Genomic DNA, 22,670 nt, shown 5'->3' on the forward strand with positions numbered 1-22,670 from the left:
TAATCTTCTGTCACTGAGTTACGTAACTTGGAAGAGTTATTTAGCCTGTTGTCTGGACCTTAGTTTCCTTATCTTTAAACCATGGGGGCTGAGTTATATGATATTTTGTGTCCCTTTGAGATAGAATATCCTATAGTTTTAAGACTTGAAGAAAGAGAACATGGGCTTATGAATTTTAGACCAAAAGCTGCAGAGGTACCCAATACATCAGATAAAATAATCAAAATTTAAAATAGTCTCAACAGGGTAGCATGAGCAATAAATGAAACAGATAAAATTTAATGAAGATAAATAAAAGCTTATGCACTTAGGTTAAAACTTTTGACAACTGCTCATTACAGATAGAATAGGGAGGCATGGATTAACGTGAGTTCATATTAAAAAAAAAAAAAAGTCAAGCTCTCAAACATGAATGTTTTGGTCTGGTCTACAAGGCTAATCTGAGCCCATAATGATGTTGCAGGAGAAAAATAAGATTCTTGGGCTGTATTAATTCTAGACGAGTGAACTTCTGGGTTTCCAGACCAGTGTGTAAAAGGCTTGGAAGTCTTTACACTGTCCTAACAAGTAAAAAGCTGAACAAACTGAAAAAAAAATCAACATTTTTTCTTAGATTCGTAAGAGAAGTGAGGTCAAAGGGCAAACTGCTGTCCTAACAAGTAAAAAGCTGAACTGAAAAAAAAAAATCAACATTTTTTTCTTAGATCCATAAGAGAAGTGAGGTCAAAGGGCAAACTGCTGTCCCCCAGATTGGAGAGAGTGACGAGTGAATACAGAGGATCACGACCTACCAGAGCAGAAACCCACAGGAACCAGTGCTGGGGTAGGGAAATTGGAACTGTGACTGAATTGCTAGAAGCTCAGTGTGGACAAACTTGAGAGTTAAAATCTCCAAGGGGACCCAGTCAGGAGGGTGGAGGGGCAGCCCAAACTTCAGCGAGTTTTACCTCCTGGAGCTCTACCAGGTTCTCATGGTAAATATGGGAGAAAAATTGTGCTTCTGGCAGGGGTAGAGGAAGGAAAAGGAACGATTTGAAATACACCAGAGCATCTTGTTCTTCTCAAACGGTCTGCCCTCAGGAGAAATATTTAACCAGAGTCCAAGCTACAGGGTTTTTTGCCGAGCCTAACTGACCTGGGGGAAGGCAAGTACCCAAGCACAGTCCCCTCTAGCCATCCTGTTCCACCCGACGTTGGTGGGGGCTGCAGCTGAGAGGCATGTGTCAAGTTCACAGTCTGGAAGCCCAGGCTCACTAAAAGACTAAGACCTAATCATAGGACCATAGAATGCTTCCTTTCCTCCACACCTTATCACCACATTACTAAAGGCCTATTTCTGGAGTTCCTTTTACCCAGTACAACGTGTCCAACGATAAAAAAAAAAAAAAAAAAATTAAAAGACGTACTAAAAAAGCAAAAAGCATAGTTTGAAGAGAGAGAGCGACCAAGCTTCAGAACCAGACTCAGATATAGCAGGGATGTTGGAATTATCAAACTGGAAATTTAAAATCACTATAATTAAAATGCTAAAGACTCTAAGGAATAAAGTATACAGCATGCAAGAACAGATAGGAAATATAAGCAGAGAGGAGGAAATTCTAAGAAAAAAAAAAAGAAATGACAGAGATCAAAAATACTGTAACATAAACAAAGAATGTCTTTGATGGGATATTATTGATGGACATGGCTGAGGAAAGAATCTCTGAGGTTGAGGATATTTCAATAGAAACTCCCCAAGCAAACAGAAAAGACAGAAAAAGCAGAACAGAATATCCAAGAACTGTGGGACAACCCTAAAAGATGTAACATTCACATAATGGGAACACCAGAAGGAGAAGAAAGAGAGAAAGGAACAGAAGAAATATTTGAAACAACAATGACTGAGAATTTCCCAAATTAATGTCAGACAACAAACCAAAGATCCAGGAAGCTCAGAAAACACCAGGCAAAAAAATTGCCAAAAATCAACTATACTTAGTCATATCATTTTTAAACTATGGAAAATCACAGAAAAAAAAAAAATCCTGAAAGAAGCCAGAGGAAAAAAAACAGCTTACCTATAGAGGAGCAAAAATAAGAACCACATTCTAATTATCCTCAGAAACCACGTATGCAGGAAGAGAGTGCAGTGAATATGTAAAGTGTTGAGAGAAAAAACCACCAACCTAGAATTCTGTACCCTGCGAAATTATCCCTCAAAAGTAAATATGGTACCTATATATAGTAAGTATATATTATCTTCTTATAGGAAACACATTTTCCTTTAATAGTAAATATAATATGTGGCTAGAAATACTAGCTGACTGTCTACACTGCAGGAGGTAACTAACTGTACAATCATGGCAGACTGTTTTGGTGATGCATTAATTTCTGGCAGAACTGAATTTTGTGTCTATAAAATGGAGCAGAACAGTAGGGAGGTATGAAAATTACGCTGGAAGAGAAATGGCTAAAAAAGCAGGGAAGCAAGTCCTCCAATACTGTGAGAGCTGCCATGAGGGAAAGCAGCGCTTCTTCGCGTGGCTTTAAAAAATAAGTTTACAAAAGTTACAGAGAGTAACAGAAGACAAAAGGCTATGACACAGGAAATCCTTTCTAGTGGCTTCACAGGCTCAATTTAAAATAGTAAGAGCTCCGTTTCTGGAACTGTGTAAGTAGAGATTAGAAAATCATTTTCAGACACACAGGCTCCCTGGCCCTGGCATGGGTGAGAGGCAGGGTTCAGTGAAAGCCCCTTCTGACTCTGACAGCCTGTGATCAGCTGAGCCAAATGGCTTCGACCATCACATTCACTATCCTGCTAAGATTACAGGACCAAAAAGAGGCCTGAATGATAGTGTGGGCCCTTGAGGGGTGCTGTCCAAACCCATCTCAAACTCAGGGGCCTACCTGTCTGCCCTGCCTCCTTATTTCCACCCTCAGTTTCTATTCTGTTCTTTTTGCCTCTCCTTCCTCCTCTAGGTTCATCTTCCCTCTGAGGCCTTTTTGCTCTATTCTTTTCCTTTTGCTTCCATCAAAATCTCCTTTTCTTTCTATCATACTCTCACCTCACCCTACCTATGCTTTTTTCCATCATAAAAACATATAACTTACTTTAAAATTATCTTCTTAAGTGCAAGGAGTAGCTGGAAAAAGTAAATATAAATATGTGACTTTGGTTTTTGGACAGAAAAAATATTCTCTTTGCATCTCTGTAATTTTCTAGTCTGTCATTATTGACGTACCCTGAATGGATTATGATTCATATTTCCCTCTTTCAGAATGCTTATTATATACATCTATCTTTTATTTGGAAATTTAAAACAGTTGTCATGGTTGCAAAACAATACTTTTCCAAATGATTCTAACATTTGAGCTAACGTTCATGAGGTACTTCTCACAAATTCTCTAAGCTGAAGGTCTCAAATTCTATAAAATGAATTGGTTTCCAACTTTCTTAATTCTTTACCTTTAAGGTTGAGTGTATCGAATTTGCTTCAATGAAAGACATCTGTAACTAATTCTAATTTGTTTGCCATATTGTGAGGTTCCTATTATCTTAGAAAATGAACTCTCTCCACATCTCAAGAAACTCAAGATTTTATAGGCCTTTATAAAAACTATGTGATAAAAGTTAGTTTGCTATTACTTATTCCTTAGGAATCTGCCTTTCAAGTGAAACATGTTTCCTTTCATCTATAAAGACCCTGTTTATTTTGCATGTGGCATGTAAATCTTTGTGACTGCTATGTGAAGCAAAAGGAGTGCTTGTTAGGGATAGAAAAGCTAGCCCTCATGAGAGGGTGGATATAAGCTAGACTGTGGGGCTCACCTAATTGGGTCTGAACACAATTTGTAATATTTGTTTAATATAACAAATAATTAGCAATTACGCATTAATCGTGGTTATATAAAATCATGAGATAAACTCCTCAAGACATATCTGTAGGAATAAATTTTGAGGTTTCTAGAGTGGTGGTTTTCAACTAATTTATTTTCTGAGCCAGTATCTGAGAGGGATACGAATCTCTCCCATTAACCGTGGCTCATGGGAGTCTCTGGCCTAGGGAAATACATCAGAATGGAAGAGGAAACAATTCTGAAATGCCCACCTGATGGGGAGTTTTGCCCTCTTCACCTCTCTACCTTCACTTTGAGAATCACTATATAGCTTCACAATTTTAAAAAAAATCACAAGCAGCTGTACTTAACATTTACCAAGAATCAACTGTTAGAATTTTAAGGAAGGAGGTATGGGAGCCAATAAAGATAAATGTGTGAGTGCACATAAAAGTCCAAGGAAACAGTCGCATTAAAAAAAGTACAGCCACGGAAGGGAACAGGTTAGATGCAGAAAAAAAGAGGAATTTATTTTCTCTCAATTGAAAAAAAAATATACAAGACTTCTGCACTAAAATCTATAAAACACTACTGAGAGAATGTGAAGAAGACTAATTGAATGAAGAGATAATCCATGTTCATGGATTAGATAATTCAATAATATTAAGGTATCAGTTCTTTCCAAATTGATCTATAGATTCAATGTAATTCCAACCAAAATCCCAATAATTTTTATAGAAATTGACATGTAGATTCTAAAATTTATAAGGAAATGCAAAGAACCTAGAATAGCCAAAATAATGAAAAAAGAATAATGTTGGAGGATTCAGGCTATTTAAAATCAAGACTTGCTATAAAGCTACATAATTAAGCTAGTGTGGTACTAGAGAAAGGATAGAAGGTCCAGAAATTGGCTCATATCTATATAATCAATTGATTTTCAACCAAGGATCCAGTTTAATTCAATGGGGAAAGGAAAGACTTTTAAACAAGTGGTACTGAACTGCTGGATACTTCTATGGAAAAAGATGGACTTTAATTTTTACCTCACTCCACACACAGACATTAATTTGACGTGGACCACAGATTTAATACAAATGTTAGAACCACAGAGCTTTTAGAAGAATATAGAATATCTTTGAGACTGTACAGTAAAGGGCTAACTTTTACTGTACACGGGCCTGGACTGCCCAAATCCTGCACACTCCAAAGTTGTTTAGGACTGGCCCTCAAGGGGCAACTGGGAGATAACCTCTAGCCCTTGGAATATCCTGCCTGATAAAAGTGTCTTTGTAGACCTGGGGCCTTGAGCCACAGCAAAGTTTATGCTAACAATCAGATTTATGGTAAAAGTCTGTTTTTGTTCAACCTGGGCCCCTGCCACAGTATATCAGTCTGACCTCTGGAGGGAACTGGAGATGGAGTAGCTAATGTTAGTCACATGGTTGCTTCATGACTACATGACTGACCTCTAATAACAAACCTTGGGGTCACCAAGTCCTGCGTGAGCTTCCCTGGTTGGCGACACTTCACACATGTGTTGCCCTACATGGTTCCCAGGAGATTTAAGCACTCCACTGGGAGTGGACACCTGGAAAGTTGTACCTGGTTTCTCTTAGACTGTGAGTGAAAAATGTTGCCTGCCATATCAGTAAACAAAGGATGCTGTAGCCATCAAGCCATCACATTATAGCCTCCCCAATGGTGAGCCCTGAGGAAACTCAGGATGGAAACCGAATGCCCATCATCTAGCAGTCAACTGCTGCAGCCACCCCGACGGTGCACCCTGAGGAGACCCTGGATGAGAAAGCACAGGATGCTGGCCCCAGGTAGCTGAGGTGCATATCAAAGCAATGATTTCAGTGAACCCAGACTCTTGCATCTTCCCATACATAGAAAAGCGCTACGTTCTTTAACGTGAGATGTCTGGTTTTCTTTAATTAACAGTAAACTTTTGATGTTCCGACTACCTGGTATTTGTTGCAAAAACTACTGTATATCCTGGCTCCCCCCTTGCCTCTTCAGAGCAGTCCCTCAGAGTGATCTGAGAGTCCTGTCTCCCTGGCTGGAAGACCTCAGAAAGTCCGCCGAATAAAACATAACCCTCAGCTTCTAGGCTGTGCATTTTTTCAGTCGACAACACCAACCTTTTTCCCTTCCTGATTTTAATCTATATTCTTTTGCCACAGTACACTATAAACATGAGTCTATCAGCTTTTCTGAGTTCTGTGAGTCCTTCTAGTGAACCATCGAAGCCAAGCGTGGTCTTAAGGACCCTCAACAATGAAGACTAAGGTGAGTCTTAGGAGATTTCTTCAATAGGAAAATAAAATGCACTAGCCATAGAAGAAAAAAACTGGTAAAAGAAACTTCACTGAAATAATAATTTTCTGCTCATCAAAAGATATCACTAAGAAAATGAACAGGCAAGCCACATACTGGGGGAGGATAATATTTGCAGTACATTTATCTGACAAAGACTCCTATCCAGAATATATAAAGAATTCTTACAAATCAAGAACAAAAAGACAAACAACCCATTAAACACAGGCAAACTACCTGGACAGTTCACAAAAGAAGATATACAAATCACCAATATGCTATGAAAAGATGCCCAGGAAAATGCAAATTAAAACACAATGAGATACCATTTTCACACCAACTAGAATAGATAAAATCAGAAAGACTGACAGTAGCGAATGTTGGCAAAGATGAAGAGCAGTTAGAACCCCCATATATTCCTGATGAGAGTAGAAAAAGGTATAATTACTTTGTAAAACAGTTTGTAGTTTCTTATATAGTTAAACATGTATCTATCCATTAGGACAATTGAATTTCTAAGTGTTTACCCAAGGGAAAGATAAACACCAAAACCAAAAACAAACAAAAACATCAAAACAGCTGTACAAGAATGCTCTTAGCAGTCTTGTTCATAACACCCCAAATCTGGAAATAACCCAGTATCTATCAACAAGAGAATAGATGAACAACTTGTGATACATCGTATAGTGGAATACGACTCAACAGTCTAAAGGAAGAAACTACTGACACATGCAACAACACGCATGAATTGCAAAAACATTATTCTGAATGAGAAAAGCTAGACAAAAAAGAGTGCATACTGTGTGGCTCTGTTTATGGGAAGCTCAAGAAAAGGCAAAACTAATATAAGGTAATAGAAATCAGACAGTGGTTGCCTTGGGATGAAGGGTTGGCATTGACCGTAAAGGGACACGAGGGAATTCTCGGGTGAAAGAAATGTTCACTCCAGATATACTGTTTTAGATGGTGGTTACAGGGGGTATACACAGCTGTCAAAACTCATCAGACTGAACACTTAAGATCTGTGTTTTGTGTACAAATCACACTTAAATTTTTTAAAACAGGAGAAAGATTTATTTACTCTGCCCTAAACAGGAGATAGTGTTACCAATTTACCTAAATTGGTTAGGAATTAACAACTCTCTTTGATACAAGAGAAAGGGCATTTCAGACATAGAAGTGTTTATAGCACAAACTCTTATTTGAGCACAAAAATATCAAAAAATTACATTTATATAGAAATCAGTGTCCTTTAAAATTCTGATTAGCCAGTTAACTACTAATGAACTATAACCATGGACTTCTTGGCTTCATGCCTTGGGAAATATCATTAGCATATTATTTCTTTACCATATTTTAGCAATAAAATACTTCTGAGTAAATATAATAAAGCCTACTTTAAAAATTCTTGTGGACCATATAAAATGGAAATTGGCCAGAAGAATTTTACAATGCCTTTTAGGTATTCAAAACAGTATTTATTTATTCAGTCATTAAACTAAGTACACACTGAATACCAGAAACAGTGCCAGGTACTGTGCTAGGCCCTGACAATATGAAGATTCTAGGACTCAGTCCCTGACATCCATATGGTTACTCTATAAATGAGGCTAGAAAGCATTCAATCATTTCACCAGTATTTGAATGTGTTCTCTGTGCCAGGTACTGAGGAAAGAGTAATGACAGAGGCAGATGTGGTCCCTGTTCTCACAAAGCTCAAATTCTAGCATAAGATGACAACCGGTAGAAGAATTCCTGAGCTTCCTGGGATCATGCACTTTCTAGGACATTCTTGTTAGGCCAGGTCCTGAGAAGAACACTCCTAAGCTGAGGCAGATCCTGATCCCAAGGAGAGATGGAAAATTATTGGCCATCAGGCATTCTTGGGGTAAAAATGGACCGGACGCCATCACTACTTCGTCACCTGGAGCCCAGCTGAGGAATGTGGAGAACATCTTCAAAGACCAGCGAACACGCTTATTAGAATCATCTTTCCCTGGTTTCCTGCTGGATCCCATGCAGGGATCCTGACAAGGGGCCTTTTGTAGAGGGTCTACCTGCCAGAATTCTAATTCTGGAATCTTTCACTATTGGTATCAGTTAAGTTGTTTAAGCTCTGACACAAGGCAGAGGAAAGCTGGGAATATTAGCACAGAGAGTGCTGTTGCTGATCTGGTGAGTGGGCAGATCAGGAACTGAGCTTGGTTTCTTCCATCTCTACCAAGGCCTCATTTAATCAAGCAAAATATCTAACTTTGGTGATATGAAATTGCTTAAGCAAGTTAAAAGACCTATAGTTGTGGAGTCTGTAAAAAGGCACCACTAGATAAAGTGACACGTGGCCTTGAGTCACTGCTGACAGCTCAGGTGTGATTATTTCATCACCTCTGCAGAGCAGATAAAAACTACACATTCTGAGAAATTGTGTTGTGTCATTTTCAAAACAGAAAGTCCATGAATGTTCTGGAATAAAGAAGGTATGAGATTCTACTCTTACTATAAGAGGTTGCAGTATTTAAAAACTATGAAATTCTGTTCCATGACTTCTCAATTGGGCATTTCAGTGGTCATAGATTCCTGAGTAAATTAGATGGGTCTTTCTGAAGACCAGTCACAATTTAGATGTGCTTTTTTTTTTTTTTTTTTTTTTTTTAATATATATAGCAGCAATTTATGGTTATTTAAGGACAAAATTGGAGCAGGATTTGAGTGTTAAATTATTGTTCTGAGCTCAAATATTGAATGAATAAGAAAATGTCAATTCCCATTTTTAAAGAGAAATTTGCAAGTAAGTAAAATCAGAGCACAGTGAATATTACCCACACACGTAATGGAAAATCTACCACTAAAATACCTAGGCACTTGCGTTTAAAGACTTAATTATAGCAATCCATGGTAAAGCAGAGAAGAGAAATCAGGCTTCTTGATTTCTAGAGATATTCTTATCTCAAAATCACATGTCATCTCTGCATCCTCATCCCTCATTTGGATAAGCAACACAAATAGAAGTCCATTGCCATAGACGTAGCAAGTATTAGCTCCCTGCTTTCCAGGTGTCTGCCTGCCTCTTGTCTGTCCTCTGCTAACTGATCACTGCTCGGGGTTCCCCCATGAGGATATATATTCCCTCTAGACCATCCCCACTACCTGTCTCGCTGCTCAATGACAATCCCAATGCATTAACTCTTTAATAGCCTCTCTACAGCTAAGAAAGTAGTTGCAAGGCTAATTATGGCTGAAGGGTCCAGCCTGGTAAAAGCATCTTAGGCATTAAATAGCTAAAGGGGGACTTTCCCAAGGGTTTTGCAGCTACAATGGTTTCTGATCATGGATAAAGTAGTGGCACGATAAACAAACCTCTGGGGAATAATGTGGTAGTTATAAGGGCTACAGACAGAATTGGGAGTACTATTTGGCAAGACTACCAAGCTTGTCTCAACTTACACTCCCTATATTGGTGACTAAGGATATCCGTGCACCTTCACCGGTGCTAGCTTGCCCATTCATTCATTCAAAACCACTTTATTGAGGTATAATGGACATAAAACGGCTGTACCTATTTAATGTGTACAACTTGATAAGTTTGGAGATAAGCACACATCTGTGAAACTATCACCACAATCTATGCCATAAACCTATCCATCACCCCCAAAAGTTTCCTCCCACCCTCTTTATCACTACTATTTTTATTTATTTTATTTTTTGTGATAAGAACACTTAAGATCTACTCGCTTAGCAAATTTTAAGTACACAATATAGTATTATTAACTATGGGCCTAGGCCGTACAGTAGATCGTGATGATTTACTCATCTCTGCCTCGTTTATTTTTAATTTGCTAATTTGAAAGGTGAAAAATGGTGCTTCATAGGTGTTTTAATTAATTATGCATTTCTTTGATTAATTATGAGTTTGAACAGCTTTTTAAATGTTTATTTGCTGTTTGCAATCCTTCTTTCATTGAGTGCCTACTATATTCTAGGCACTATTTTAGGTGCTGAGGATATGACAGTTAACAAGACAAACGTGCAGAGTTTACATTTCAATGCAAGAAACAAACTATAAAAACAAACCAAAAAGCTGAATACAATTTTTGAATAAAAAACTAAAAATACCATTTCAGCTATTTAAAAAAAACCCCACAAAAACAATAACAAAGCAAATTAAAGGGACAGAGTGAAGTGGTCCATTATTTTAGACAGGGCAGTCGAAGAGAGGTTCTCTGAAGAGAAGATATTTGAACACAGACTGAGCAGTAAGTGTGCCATGTGGATTCTTGGGGAAGAACCCAGACACGGGGAAAAGCAAGCTCAAAGCTCCTGAAGTGGGAACTTGTTCGAGAGCTGGAGGGATGGTAAGCAGTCTGGTGTGGCTGGAGTCCAGTGAACAAGAGAGCAGGGTGGTGGGGCTGGAGAGACAGGAGCCGGATCATGTAGGGCCTGCCTTGCAGACCACTGAAAAGGCTTTGGATTTGACCCCAAATGTTTTGGGAAGCCACGGAAGGGCTCTGAGCAGAAGAGTGATATGATCGGACTTGCACAGGGAGATGAGTTAGGAGACCGTGGGGGTGAAATGGGCAAGGCCACGTGACTTGGTGCCACCACTGCAGAGAGAGGAAAGTGGCTTAGTTCAGGATATAGTCTGAACAGGAGTTGCTGATGCAGTTGATGTGTGATGTCAGAGAAAAAGAAGAGTTAAAGGCAATTCTAAGGCTTGATCAACTGGGTCATGACATTCATTGTGATGCAGAATCACTGGGGGAACAACAGGTGTGTGGAGGTGGAATCAAGAGTTTAGTTTGGAGCATGTGAGTCTGGAGTTCAAGGGAAGAGGTCAGACCGAAGATATAAGTGAAGGACCCTTTAGTCATAAATGGAATGTAAAGCAATGAACCTGGGCTGAGATCCTCTGGGCAGAGAAGAGTATGGCAGGAGATGTGATGGCCCCTGAAACAGATCTTGTGTTTCTTACTGAACTGTGTAAGTTTCTATACATTAATGATATTATTGTTTGTCAGTCATTTATACTACAAATATTTTCCCAATTTTCTGTTTCCTTTTTGATTCAGTTTATTTTATTTTTGACATCTACTTAAAAACAGTTGTGTAGTAAAATCCACCAGTCCTTCCCTTTGTGATTTCTTCCATTACTTTTAAGGCTAAAAAGTCTAGTAACTAGAGGTCAGATAGACATTTGTGTTTTATTTCTATGTTTGCTTGTTTGAGTGAACTTTGATTAACTCAGAGTTTATTTTGGTCTGTGTTAAGTTTATAAGTTGATACCTTTTCAAAAGATTTGTCAAGTTTCCCAGTACCATCTCTGAACTCTTTCTTTCCTCATTTACTGGTCTGTTATGTCTTCACACACAACACTTTATTTGGTTCAGTTTCAATTTCAAGCTTTGAAATTGCAACAGTGATGATGAGAAATCTGCCTTGCATCCTTACAATGTTACTTTGTATAAGAATCTCAATGTGCTTACAAGGAAATACATAAAACAGAACCAACATTTTTGAGAAGAAAAATGCTGGGACAGAAAGCTAAATGGAAGAAAGATAAAACATGAAGGGGGAAAAGGAAAGAGTACAGTCTATTTCCTTTTTTGAAAAAAAAAAAAGTAGATGTTGAAAAATGTAAAAATAGAATCATGTATACATACAACAAATACTGAGTAACCTCCCCACACCAGCCAGGATTATTCCAGGTGCCCTCAAGTAGTGAGTAAGACAAGGGATCTGCCTGCAGGGGGGCCTGACTTCAGTGGGGAGGTTGGGGAGACAGATGATACATATGTCTATGGCTTCTGTGTGTAAAGAATGCTATGAAAATAAGATGGGGGCAGTGGGGTAGAGAGTGACCAAGGGAGGTGAGGACAAAAGGGAGGTCAAGAGAGGCTTGTGTGAACATACGGATTGCTAACAGGCACATAAAAAGATGCTCCTCATTGCTAATTATTAGAGAAATGCAAATCAAAACTAAAATGAGGTACCACTTCACACCAGTCAGAACGGCCATCATCAAAAAGTCTACAAATATCAAATGTTGGAGAGGATGTGGAGGAAAGGGAACCCTCTTGCACTGTTGGTGGGAATGTAAATTGATACAGCCACTATGGAGAACAGTATGGAGGTTCCTCAAAAAACTAAAAATAGAGCTACCATATGATTCTGCAATCCCACTCCTGGGCATATATCCAGACAAAACTATGATTCGAAAAGATACATGCACTCCTATGTTCATAGCAGCATGATTTACAATATCCAAGACATGGAAACAACCTAAATGTCCATCGACAGATGAATGGAAAAAGAAGATGTTAAGTCAGAAATAGAAAGACAAATACCATATGATATCACTTATATATGGAATCTAAAATATGACACAAATGAACCTATCTACAAAACAGAAACAGACTGACAGACATAGAGAACAGACTTGTGGTTGCCAAGGGGGAGCGGAGAAGGGAGGGATGGAGTGGGAGTTTGGGATTAGCACATAAAACTATTATACAGAGAACGGATAAACAACAAGGTCTTACCGTATGGCACAGGGAACTATATTCAATATCCTGTGATAAACCATAATGGAAGAGAAATGTAGATATATGTATAACTGAATCACTTTGCTGTACAGCAGAAATTAACACAACATTGTAAATCAACTATATGTCAATAAAATTAAAAAAAAAAAAAACTGTGAGAGAGAGATAGGCTTGACTTGCCTGAGATATTTGTGCTGAGCCATAAATCATGAAGCTGAAAAGGAAGAGGGGAGGCAGGAGGAGAACAGGGAAGCACTATGGCCCCAGGCAAGCTCAAGCAAGAGGGAAGAGAAGGGGAGGGTGGAGGAGATGAGGTCACTAGGGGAGGGGCAAGGGAAGAAGACTGGATTATGCAAGGTATTAGGAAGCCTTTGGAGGTTCAAGTGGGAGTGTGATCTAATCTGCTGGAAACTGAGAGCTTACAGGCTGTCCTGTGAAAACTAACCTGGGGGAGGTGGTGGGCAAGGGGTGCAGGGTGGATATTAAGGGAGAGAAGAAGGAACTCCAGCTAGAAAGATCTTGTATGAAGAAAGTACCTAAAATATACTTTTTAAAAAACATATCAAAACTAAATACTTGACAGGGAGGAAATACAAGTGATTAGACTGTAAGATTCCTGAGGGCTAGGATTTTTGTCTGGTTTGTTCACTATCTCCAATGCCTAGAATACTGAGAGTCTGGCACTCAAGAAAAATTTGTTAAATTAAATGAACAAAGTGACTATAGGCAAAAACCTTTTATTTGTGAACCAAGAATCAGATGAAATGAACAAACAGAAAAGAGTTTCACAGAAGCCTCATGGGCTACAGAACTGGTCTCATAAGTACATAGCCCTTCAAAACATGAGACAGACTTCAATCAAGGATGGGTAATTTAAAAATAACATTACACTAAGAGTTCAAAATGCAAGTTTAAATTTAGCTGATTTCTTATAAAATCCTTCCCACCCCTCAGACGATGAGTTTCGATGTGTCAGGAATTATGTCTTTTTTTAAAACTCTCCAAGTAAGAGCAGAACACATCATGTATGTGTACTCCAACCATGCATATTTAGGTTGTTGGAATTCTGCTGAAGAAAAGCTAGCACATAGGCAAAATGCTTAAGGAAGAAAATTCGGACAACTTGCAGCATTTATCATGACTAACATTTTAGTCTACCAGAGTAAACTTTGAAATTATGTTCTAATTTGAGATGGTTCTGCTTTGATGAGTTAACTCTTGAGACATCTGAGTATAGTATTATGAAAGAACAAAACTGTTCATCAACCCTTTACGCCAGTGTTAATTTCTTTTAAAAGTAGGATTTTAATGTTTTTTTATTCCTACAGTGACCCTTAAAATTTCTATGTATGTAATCACAAATGCACACACAAGATGCATTTATAAGCTTATTGTGTAGTTCTAAAGACAGTTGGGAAACCCCATTTTAATTTTGTTACTGAAATAATTTAAACATATATTATAGAACTGCTTCTTTTCAATCAACAGCAAGGATCTAGAAAGAGATTGCACAAGCAGGCACAATTTATTCAGGTTTATTGTGTTAGAAAAACAAAGTTGCCAAACTTCAATCTGTAACAAGTACTCTTACATTTATTTAATTTTTCATCTTACCACTGACATCAACATATATTCTTTGCTCATGCCTTAAAAATAAACTCAGATAATTTATTTTACAAAGATTCATTACATGCATTAACCATTGGTATATTCAAATCTGGGAAATTATTTTCAGCAAATGTGTAAAATTTCCTGACGATCTCCAAGAATATCTTAGTGACTTATAACTTTCATCAGAGAAAGAGGACTTACCGGCTTTTATTCATGAGGTCTGCTCCTCGGGCTTTGTAATAATCTAAATTTGGATGGAATTGATAAGTCACTGGTCTTGGATTTCTCTATAGAAAAAAAAAGCGGTAAATTAAAATGTATAAAGCTATTTAAATTATACATTAACACATAAAAGAATGAAACAATTGTTTTTATGTTCTTTCAGGAAAAAATACGTATAATAATGAAGTTTAATAATTAATGTGCTTGGGTTTTTTTGTTTTTTTAATTTGGCTGCACCTCATGGCTTGTGGGATCTTAATTCCCTGACCAGGAATTAAACCTGGGCCACAGCAGTGAAAGTGCCAAGACCTAACCACTGGACGGCCAGGGAACTCCCTGGTTTTTTTTGTTTGTTTGTTTGTTTGTTTTTATTGTTGAAGTTTTGCCTTAACTGATCTTAGCCTGATTAAACACTGAAATTGTTTTAATACATTTTGTTTTTACCTGTCTCATAGTTCACATAGATTTATTCCTTTCATTAGATTTCTTTCTGATAATTTTGACCATTCTCAATACGCCTTTCCAAAATACAATCAGACAAAATTGCAACAAAACTGAAATATTATATGAGATTAACACCAGCATAATCTATGCCTAAGGCCTAGGAGACACAAAGTGTCAAGAAAGCTGCATTTTGAAGAAGAGCAAAACTCAGTTTTTGATAACCAAAGTGTTATATATGCCCACTAGATGGCACACCAAGTCTTTCTTCTCCTAAAATGAATGCGTTATTTCAGAATTCAGCAATTCTTTTGAAGTTTGCAGTTTCTATGTCATCTACTCTTATATACGAGTTTAATAAGTGCCCAGGTAGTGGAAATACAAAAGCAAACTGACCAATGCACATTTTCATAAAAGCAGCAATACACTGTACTTTCTGGCATTTAGGATTATTTATAAACTTGCAGAAATGTCCTTGAATCATAGGTTGGGTGTGTCTATTTAAATATGTTGCTATTATTTAATATGTCTATTATTTAAAAGTATCAAGTCCCTCAGGCAAATAAAAATTAATCAAATACACTTCCAGTTTGTAAAAATGTAACACGTTAATAGCATAACTTAAATGAATACCACCATCTCTGAAAGGTTAAATTATATATATTTTTCATTAGTTTTTAAAAACTTATAAGTAAATGTGTTCCAATGTTTACCCGAACATATAACTCAAGTTAATAATTAGGACTTTGAACCAGAGCATGCCCTGTCCTTTGAGAGATCTAACTAGACATAAAAAGGCTGCATTTTATCTTAATAGAAAATTACCAATATGCTTTGATATCAGTCCTTGGAGACATAATCCCAAGGCACGAATATACTTGCATGTAGGCGGGGGTATATAATTGCTAAGGTTAAATAGTTTGAAATTCATCAAGCTAACAAGCTGCATCTTAAGGCCATGATGGACCTTTTCTTTTTCTGCTGAAAAGAGAATATTTACAGAGCTCAACCCTTTCATATCTCTTCCAAGTCAGCCATAATCATCTGACAAAAATGACAATCCCTTGATTTAGCTCCAGCTACTACTCCACTGGTTTGGTATTCAACACAGTTCTACAATAATCAAATCTGAATTGCCTTGATGAAGATAACTGATGCTTCCATGACTACCATACTATTAAGTCTAACAGTGCAACTTCTAGCTCTCTAGGAATTACATAGGTTTCCTCTTGGTAGCTGATGACAACCTGGACCCAAGCATAACGGGAAAAAGAAATAGAGGTCAAAGCCACTGGCAGACTGACAGTGCATTCATGATTTATTTTAAAAATTAACTTTCGTAGGACTATCACTCATAACCAATTTTGTTCTTTATTCTCAGTACCTGGAAACATTTTGTTTTCGCTACTATAAAAGGCTTTTCTTCTCTGACTTTCAACAAATTAATAAAGGATTATGTTCCTTTTTGCTAGAAAACAATGAAAGAAGGGAATGCATGGAGCAATTTCTTGAAACATCTTTATAAAGAAATGACAAGCAATTCAAGACACGAAGTGCTGATCTATCTAAGCACTTAAAGCCATTATTAGGAATAATGATCTAACTTGAACATATGAATGAGGCTCAAGTATTGCTTTCACTGAGGCCTATTTAAATTCCTAGGAGACTTACTAGTATGAAAAGGAGAGGCGGTTTAAAGTGCCGCTGTACTGGGGTGGAAAAAAAAGAATCAAAAGATGATGTTGAAAAATAGTATTTGAAATGTAAGAAAATAAAACCAGAAGTTATAGTTGAAAGTCATTCAATAGGGTTTTCTATCTGAGAAGGTGATACTGTTACTAAAACAGAAGTATGTGTACACATGAATGGTCTAGACCAGCACTGTCCAACAGAAATGTAACGTGGGTCACAAATGCAAGCTTCATATGTAATTTAAAATGTTCTAGCAACCACAATAAAAAAAAAAAGAGAAAAAAGGAGTGAAAGTAAATGTAATAATATTTTGTTTCATTTGGTATATCTAAAATGTTGTCATTTTAACATGTAATCAATATAAAAAATAGAGATATTTTACATGTTTTCTTTTGTACAAAGTGTTTGAAATCTAGTGTATATTTTACACTGAGAGCACATCTCAGTTTGGACCAACCACACTTCAGGTGCTCAATGGCCACCTGTGGCTGTAGCTACTAATGTCTGATATGTCTGTAAACCAACATGTGGCTATAGAAATCAACAGGTATAGACACTTACTCAAAAAGGGCACATACTTTTATACATTAAGATTTAGTACTGACAGTTCTTTAATTCACCTATAATTCTTCTTTTTTAATTAAGTTAGTTTAGTCTCTTCTGAATAAGGTTTTAAAAAGTCAAGAAATTTTGGAGCAATATCTTCTCACACAACTATGTACCAAAATGATAGCAATGGTTTCCTTAGCGAGATGAGATTAAATGAGCAGCATTCTAACCTCATGCAATTGAAACATTTTAAAAGTAATATTTGCCTTTCTTACTTTAAAGGATTTTTTTCCAAATAAAATTTAACAGAAATATAACAGTTTTGATTTCTATTTTTTTATAGATCTGGAATTTCCTCTAAAATGTAAGAGCCACTAGAATTCTACACATATAAAACTCTGTATGTAAGAAAGACCAGACCCAATGACAGTTGTAAGTTCCCATTGTGTAGGACATGTGATGTGGACAACTTTAAAAGTATGTCTTTGCAAAGGACTGGAACAATTAGTAATTATTTTAAACCCACTTTCACACAGTCAGGATTTCAAATATTATAAGCTTTTCCAAGCCAATGTGCATTTAAAAAAAAAAAAAAAAAGCAAAAACAAAAACAACCAAAAAACCCACTTCTTTTATTTGGGGAAATTTTTCTTCAGAAGAAAAAATGGTAATTATACCCTAACTTATATTGGTCTGTGTACAGAGGAATACCAATTATGTTTCATGACCTGAGAAGTTTACATAACTATACATGAAAATGCAGAAATCACAAATTCAATCCACCCTGGGTTTACCATGCCTTTCCTAGACCAACCTGGATGGACTTGAAATAAATCTTCCACAAGATTGCAGCTAATTAACTTCCCAAGTACCACTCCAACCTTCTCTGTTAACAAGCTGTTGGAGCTCTTCTTAAGGCTTTCTCTTCAGCATGTTACTTTATGGTAATAGAAGTAGAATGCTGAAACTTCCACCTGTGGCACAGATAGGCTGAAATCTGGGGAGGCAGCTTAGAGCCTTGTGGAGAAAATGACTGACAGAAGCAGGATAGATAATAGTAGAAACAAGTGTCCTAGAGGGAACTATATGGAAAAAAAACAAACCAAACCAAACTCGTGTGGTACTTCTGAATTTTCAAAATGCTTTGGTTAATTTGGCATGATAAAATCAGTTTACAAGTAGTGCTTAAATGACAGCAATCAATGTTAGGGACAAAACTGATTGAAACCTAACCTCTCCGTTATAGTTAACATTCTTCACTTCTGAGGTCTATATTATACGATAGTAAGCTGTGCCTTAATGTAATTTCAGGTAAAACACTCTGTCCCTTACTGAGTGGACAACTTTGATGGTGGACAACTGCCCTCTGCTCTACTCTGTAATAGAAGTCCTTCCCTGCCACCCTTACCCGCACAGTAATATTTCAGGACTTTAAGTTCAAACTCACTTTGCTACGGTAATGTACAGAAATATTTAAATGCTAACCCACACTAAGTACAAATAACCACAAGAAGTACAATTAACCACAAGATGAAATGTGACAATTTTCCTTGTTCTGAGCCTGGTGAAATCAAACTCATCCAACAAAGGTCATCACAAATAGTACTTTCTAGACTGATCCCCTAACTCCGGTCCCTCACCTGAGGATGATAATCTCCTTTTGCATTGTTAATGGAAACTCCAGAAGGAAAAGAGTCTGAGGTACTCATCCTACTTGGAACAACACATCGCCTGCCTTTCAAAGGGCTGGCTATTTGTAAACACATGTAGAACTGAACGGAGCAAAAGAAAAGCAATTCCAGTGATCCCTGTTCTAATCTCTGAATGTACCAGCAGGAGGTAAAGAAGAGTTAAAGTGTTATGTTAGAAACAAAGGGACTAAGGTAGACCTAACATCTGCTTTAGAGGCACAGGTTGCCTGGCAGGGGAGGCCAGGGATCCGGAGTCAGGGAGGTTCAAGTCCAGAGCCCACCCCACCCACTCCTGGCTGGGAGGGAGTCAGTTTACCCTCCGGCTCCGGTTTCCTCATCTGCAACATAACGGAAAGGATTAAACGGGGCAATGAACATTAAGTGTGGCACAGTGCTGGGCACTTCGTAAAAACTCAATAAAACGGAAGCTATAATTACCTTCTGATACCACTGAGCACTGATAAACAGAACTTTGACAGCAGATCTGACAGCTTGACGACTTAAAATCCATGATAACAAACAGGTAGAGGAAGCAGAGTTTCATCCTTCTGATAACCATATATAAACTTAGGGCAGATTTTACCAAACATTCCATTTTTTTAAAAAGTAAAAACACATATTTAGGAAAATATATCATGCACATTGGACCTCATTTGTGGGGAGAAAAGCTGTCTTATTTCTCAGAACAGGAGTACGTACATACATACAATTTTTTAAAAATTGTAAAGCCACATACTATTAATGCACAGTTGTTTGCCAGCTAATAAGGTTACAGTAATTAAAGTGATTTCCTACAATATGTCCAAATTATTATTTCTATAGTTTATTGGTTACAATTTTTACCTTAAACTGATAAAGTTCCTGTAGCACTTGTTTAATAGAAAAGGTTAATTTATATTTACAACATAAATGCAATGTCTGTTCGGCATGAAGAAAATATTTGACAAATGAAGAATTACTTAGTTTGCTTTCCCCTAATATCTTGCTACCAACTCTTAATTTTTAGCGTGCCAGATTAGGGGAAGAATAAGGCTCAGAAGGAGAACAGCACTGTAAAAAATACCTCGAACGTTTCCCTTTGATGAAAAATGAGACTCTTATTTTAGTGAATATGTTATTGCCTCAATGCTGGGGGAAAAGCAACCGCCATTAGAAAAACGAATTGCTCAGCTGTTTATAAGCAAAAAGCTCTGGGGGAATTTCTCAGGACCCCAAAGGCAAAGCATTACAGGGTTATGCAAACATATGTTGCAGGTGTTTTAGGGGAGACAGGTGGGCAAACCTCAGCCCTGGAAGAGGAGTTGGTTTAATACGCTGTAGCTGAAACGAGGTAACCTAAATGCATCCAAGAGCAGGGCTGCCATGGCACCAGTGAACCGGAGAGCTGCAGAGCAAAAGCTCTGCCTAAAATAATTATCTTGTTAGTGCCAAGCAAACAGCATTTTTTCCTTCTTGTAGTTTTACAGAAAACAAACACTGCCAATTACTTTTTCTTTTTCTTTTTTTCCCCCAACTAAAGGTATTTTAAACCTGGAACAAAGAACAGCCTGAAATAGTGATAATTATCCAAAAAAGATAAGGATGAAGTATTGTTGCCTTCATTTAAACAAATATTCCTAAGGAGACAGTTTGTTGTAATATCCCCTCTTTGGTTCACTAGGCAACATTAGATTTATCACAATTCTCCTAAAGCCTAAGATATTTCTATATTAAAATGCTAATTTTGTCTTTTCTTTTGCCTGTAATTAAAGCTGGGGAGATTTGTGATCTGATATTCACTGATTGCTAGAGGGTCCACAAAGGTCTCAACATTTCTGTTTCTTATTGCTACATACTGCCCTCTTCATTAAAATTAGATAGAGTAACACAGTGGATCAAAAAGGCAGCCATTATAATCCTAAATGCTCACAAAATTCCCTTAAAAATATATATATAAATAAGTGGCATTATCTAGATATTGCTGTGAAACCTAGATTTGTATTTTATTTCCTTCATCATTTATCTAGGAGTTGATTTTCTTTTTATATTATGTGCTATTGAGACAGTACTGATTTTACCGTATGTATTTATGTGTAATAGTATATTGAGCCATACCTGCCTTATATAAACCACTTTTCCTTTTTTTTTTTTTTTTAAGAACCCATGCCATGAATTAAATGCCAAATGCTTTGCATAAAATAAGTTCACAAAACATCAGATTTGGAAAAACAAAATCTAGTTTGGTTTTTTTTTTTTACAATATTACAAAATCTAAAACGTGGATACCACATAGACCTTCATCAAAAAAAAAAAAAGAAAACAAATCTTTTTAACAAGGTTGTAAATGAGAATTTCACTTCAGTACCAGATTAAAATGACCTCTGGTTTATATACTAATAGTTCCTATGTCTTTTGATAGGAAATATATATTACAGATACTAGGTATTAAGAATCTTAGCGCATTTGACAGAAAAATTTAAGTAATTTCAATCTATGAATCTACAGATTAAAACAAAACAGAAAAAAAAGAGAAAATTTAAAAGACCTTAAAAATAAAAAGGAAGCAAAAATTGTTAATTGGTAAAGACACAGACAAAACCTCTGAACCCATGCCAGCCTCATTTTACATACTGAATAAGCCCAATTCCCTAAAGTGACATCCACATCTATACCCTGGCAAGCCGAGATCTCAGATGGCAGAGAAGCATTTTAAACCACCTGTGCGTTATGCTCGGCTGTAGCTTCATACAATAAATAGACACCAAAAGAGAAATAAAATTTTTTCCTTTTTCTAATGTATTTACATTTTGAATTTAGCATGCAGGAAGATGCCAGATTAACATGCCCCCCCAATATATATATATATATACACATATATATATATATATATATATATATATATATATATATATATATATATATAAATAAATATGGAAAGCAGTTCATGTTTACACATTTTCTTTGTTACTAATCCTGGGCCTCAAAATATTCCTTTTAGGTAGTTGGTGAGCTCTGTTCAGGGAAACTTCCTTGAATATGAGCAGAGTGGGGGAGGAGGAGCCTTACTTCAATGGTTTAGGGACAACTGGAAACCCATTTATCTTTTCCTAAGACTGAAGGTTCCCAACCTTCAATGATATAAAGCAAAAAAGGAAAGAGGGAATCTCAAAAAAAAAAAAAAAAAAAAAATCCTAAATATTCCATTTTGGGAAAGAGACTTAAGAAACTAAAATCTCAGATATAAAAATTACCATCATCAATTTTTATTTTTAGAAATGTTAAAATAATTTTAAACAATTATCATCAAAATAGAAGCTACTTACAAAATGGTTTTAGGAGTTTTGAACCCTCAAGAATAAGTCTATGTGACCCCATAGGACTGAGAACCCTGGTTTGAGAAATTTTACCCCATCTTCTTCCTTTTCGTGACCTGCTACTGTAATTGCCAAGGCAACAAAAGCTGAGCTCCTGCACTGAGGTCTGGTAAAAGAAAGCCTTGCACAGTCACACTTCTCATGCAATACTGGGAGTAACTTCAATGATAAAACATCTTGCAATTAAAAATTCTATTATATAAATACCCTTTTACTAAGGTCATTCACTTACACTCTATCTTTTCTGATACTTTTTAGGATAACCATGAAGTATTTATACTGAACTTTGAAATGACCAAGGGAAGAGAGAAATTAGAAAGCAAACATAGGGCTTCCCTGGTGGCGCAGTGGTAAAGAATCTGCCTGCCAATGCAGGGGACACAGGTTCGATCCCTGGTCTGGGAAGATCCCACATGCTGCGGAGCAACTAA

At 36.9% G+C, this 22,670-nt stretch overlaps 1 protein-coding gene across 20 annotated transcripts in view; it reads right to left on the reverse strand.

The window, feature by feature from the left end:
* Nucleotides 1-22,670, reverse strand: part of TBC1D5 (TBC1 domain family member 5) — a 530,543-nt gene that overhangs the window by 75,735 nt on the left and 432,138 nt on the right. For all 20 annotated transcript variants that reach the window (XM_082392668.1, XM_082392665.1, XM_082392670.1 and 17 more), the window contains one exon: nucleotides 14,493-14,578. In XM_082392668.1, coding sequence (XP_082248794.1) covers nucleotides 14,493-14,578 — 86 coding nt within the window. The remainder of the gene's footprint in view (nucleotides 1-14,492; nucleotides 14,579-22,670) is intronic.

Source organism: Balaenoptera borealis (assembly GCF_965194805.1).
Source record: "Balaenoptera borealis genome assembly, chromosome: 5".
NCBI lineage: Eukaryota > Metazoa > Chordata > Mammalia > Artiodactyla > Balaenopteridae > Balaenoptera > Balaenoptera borealis.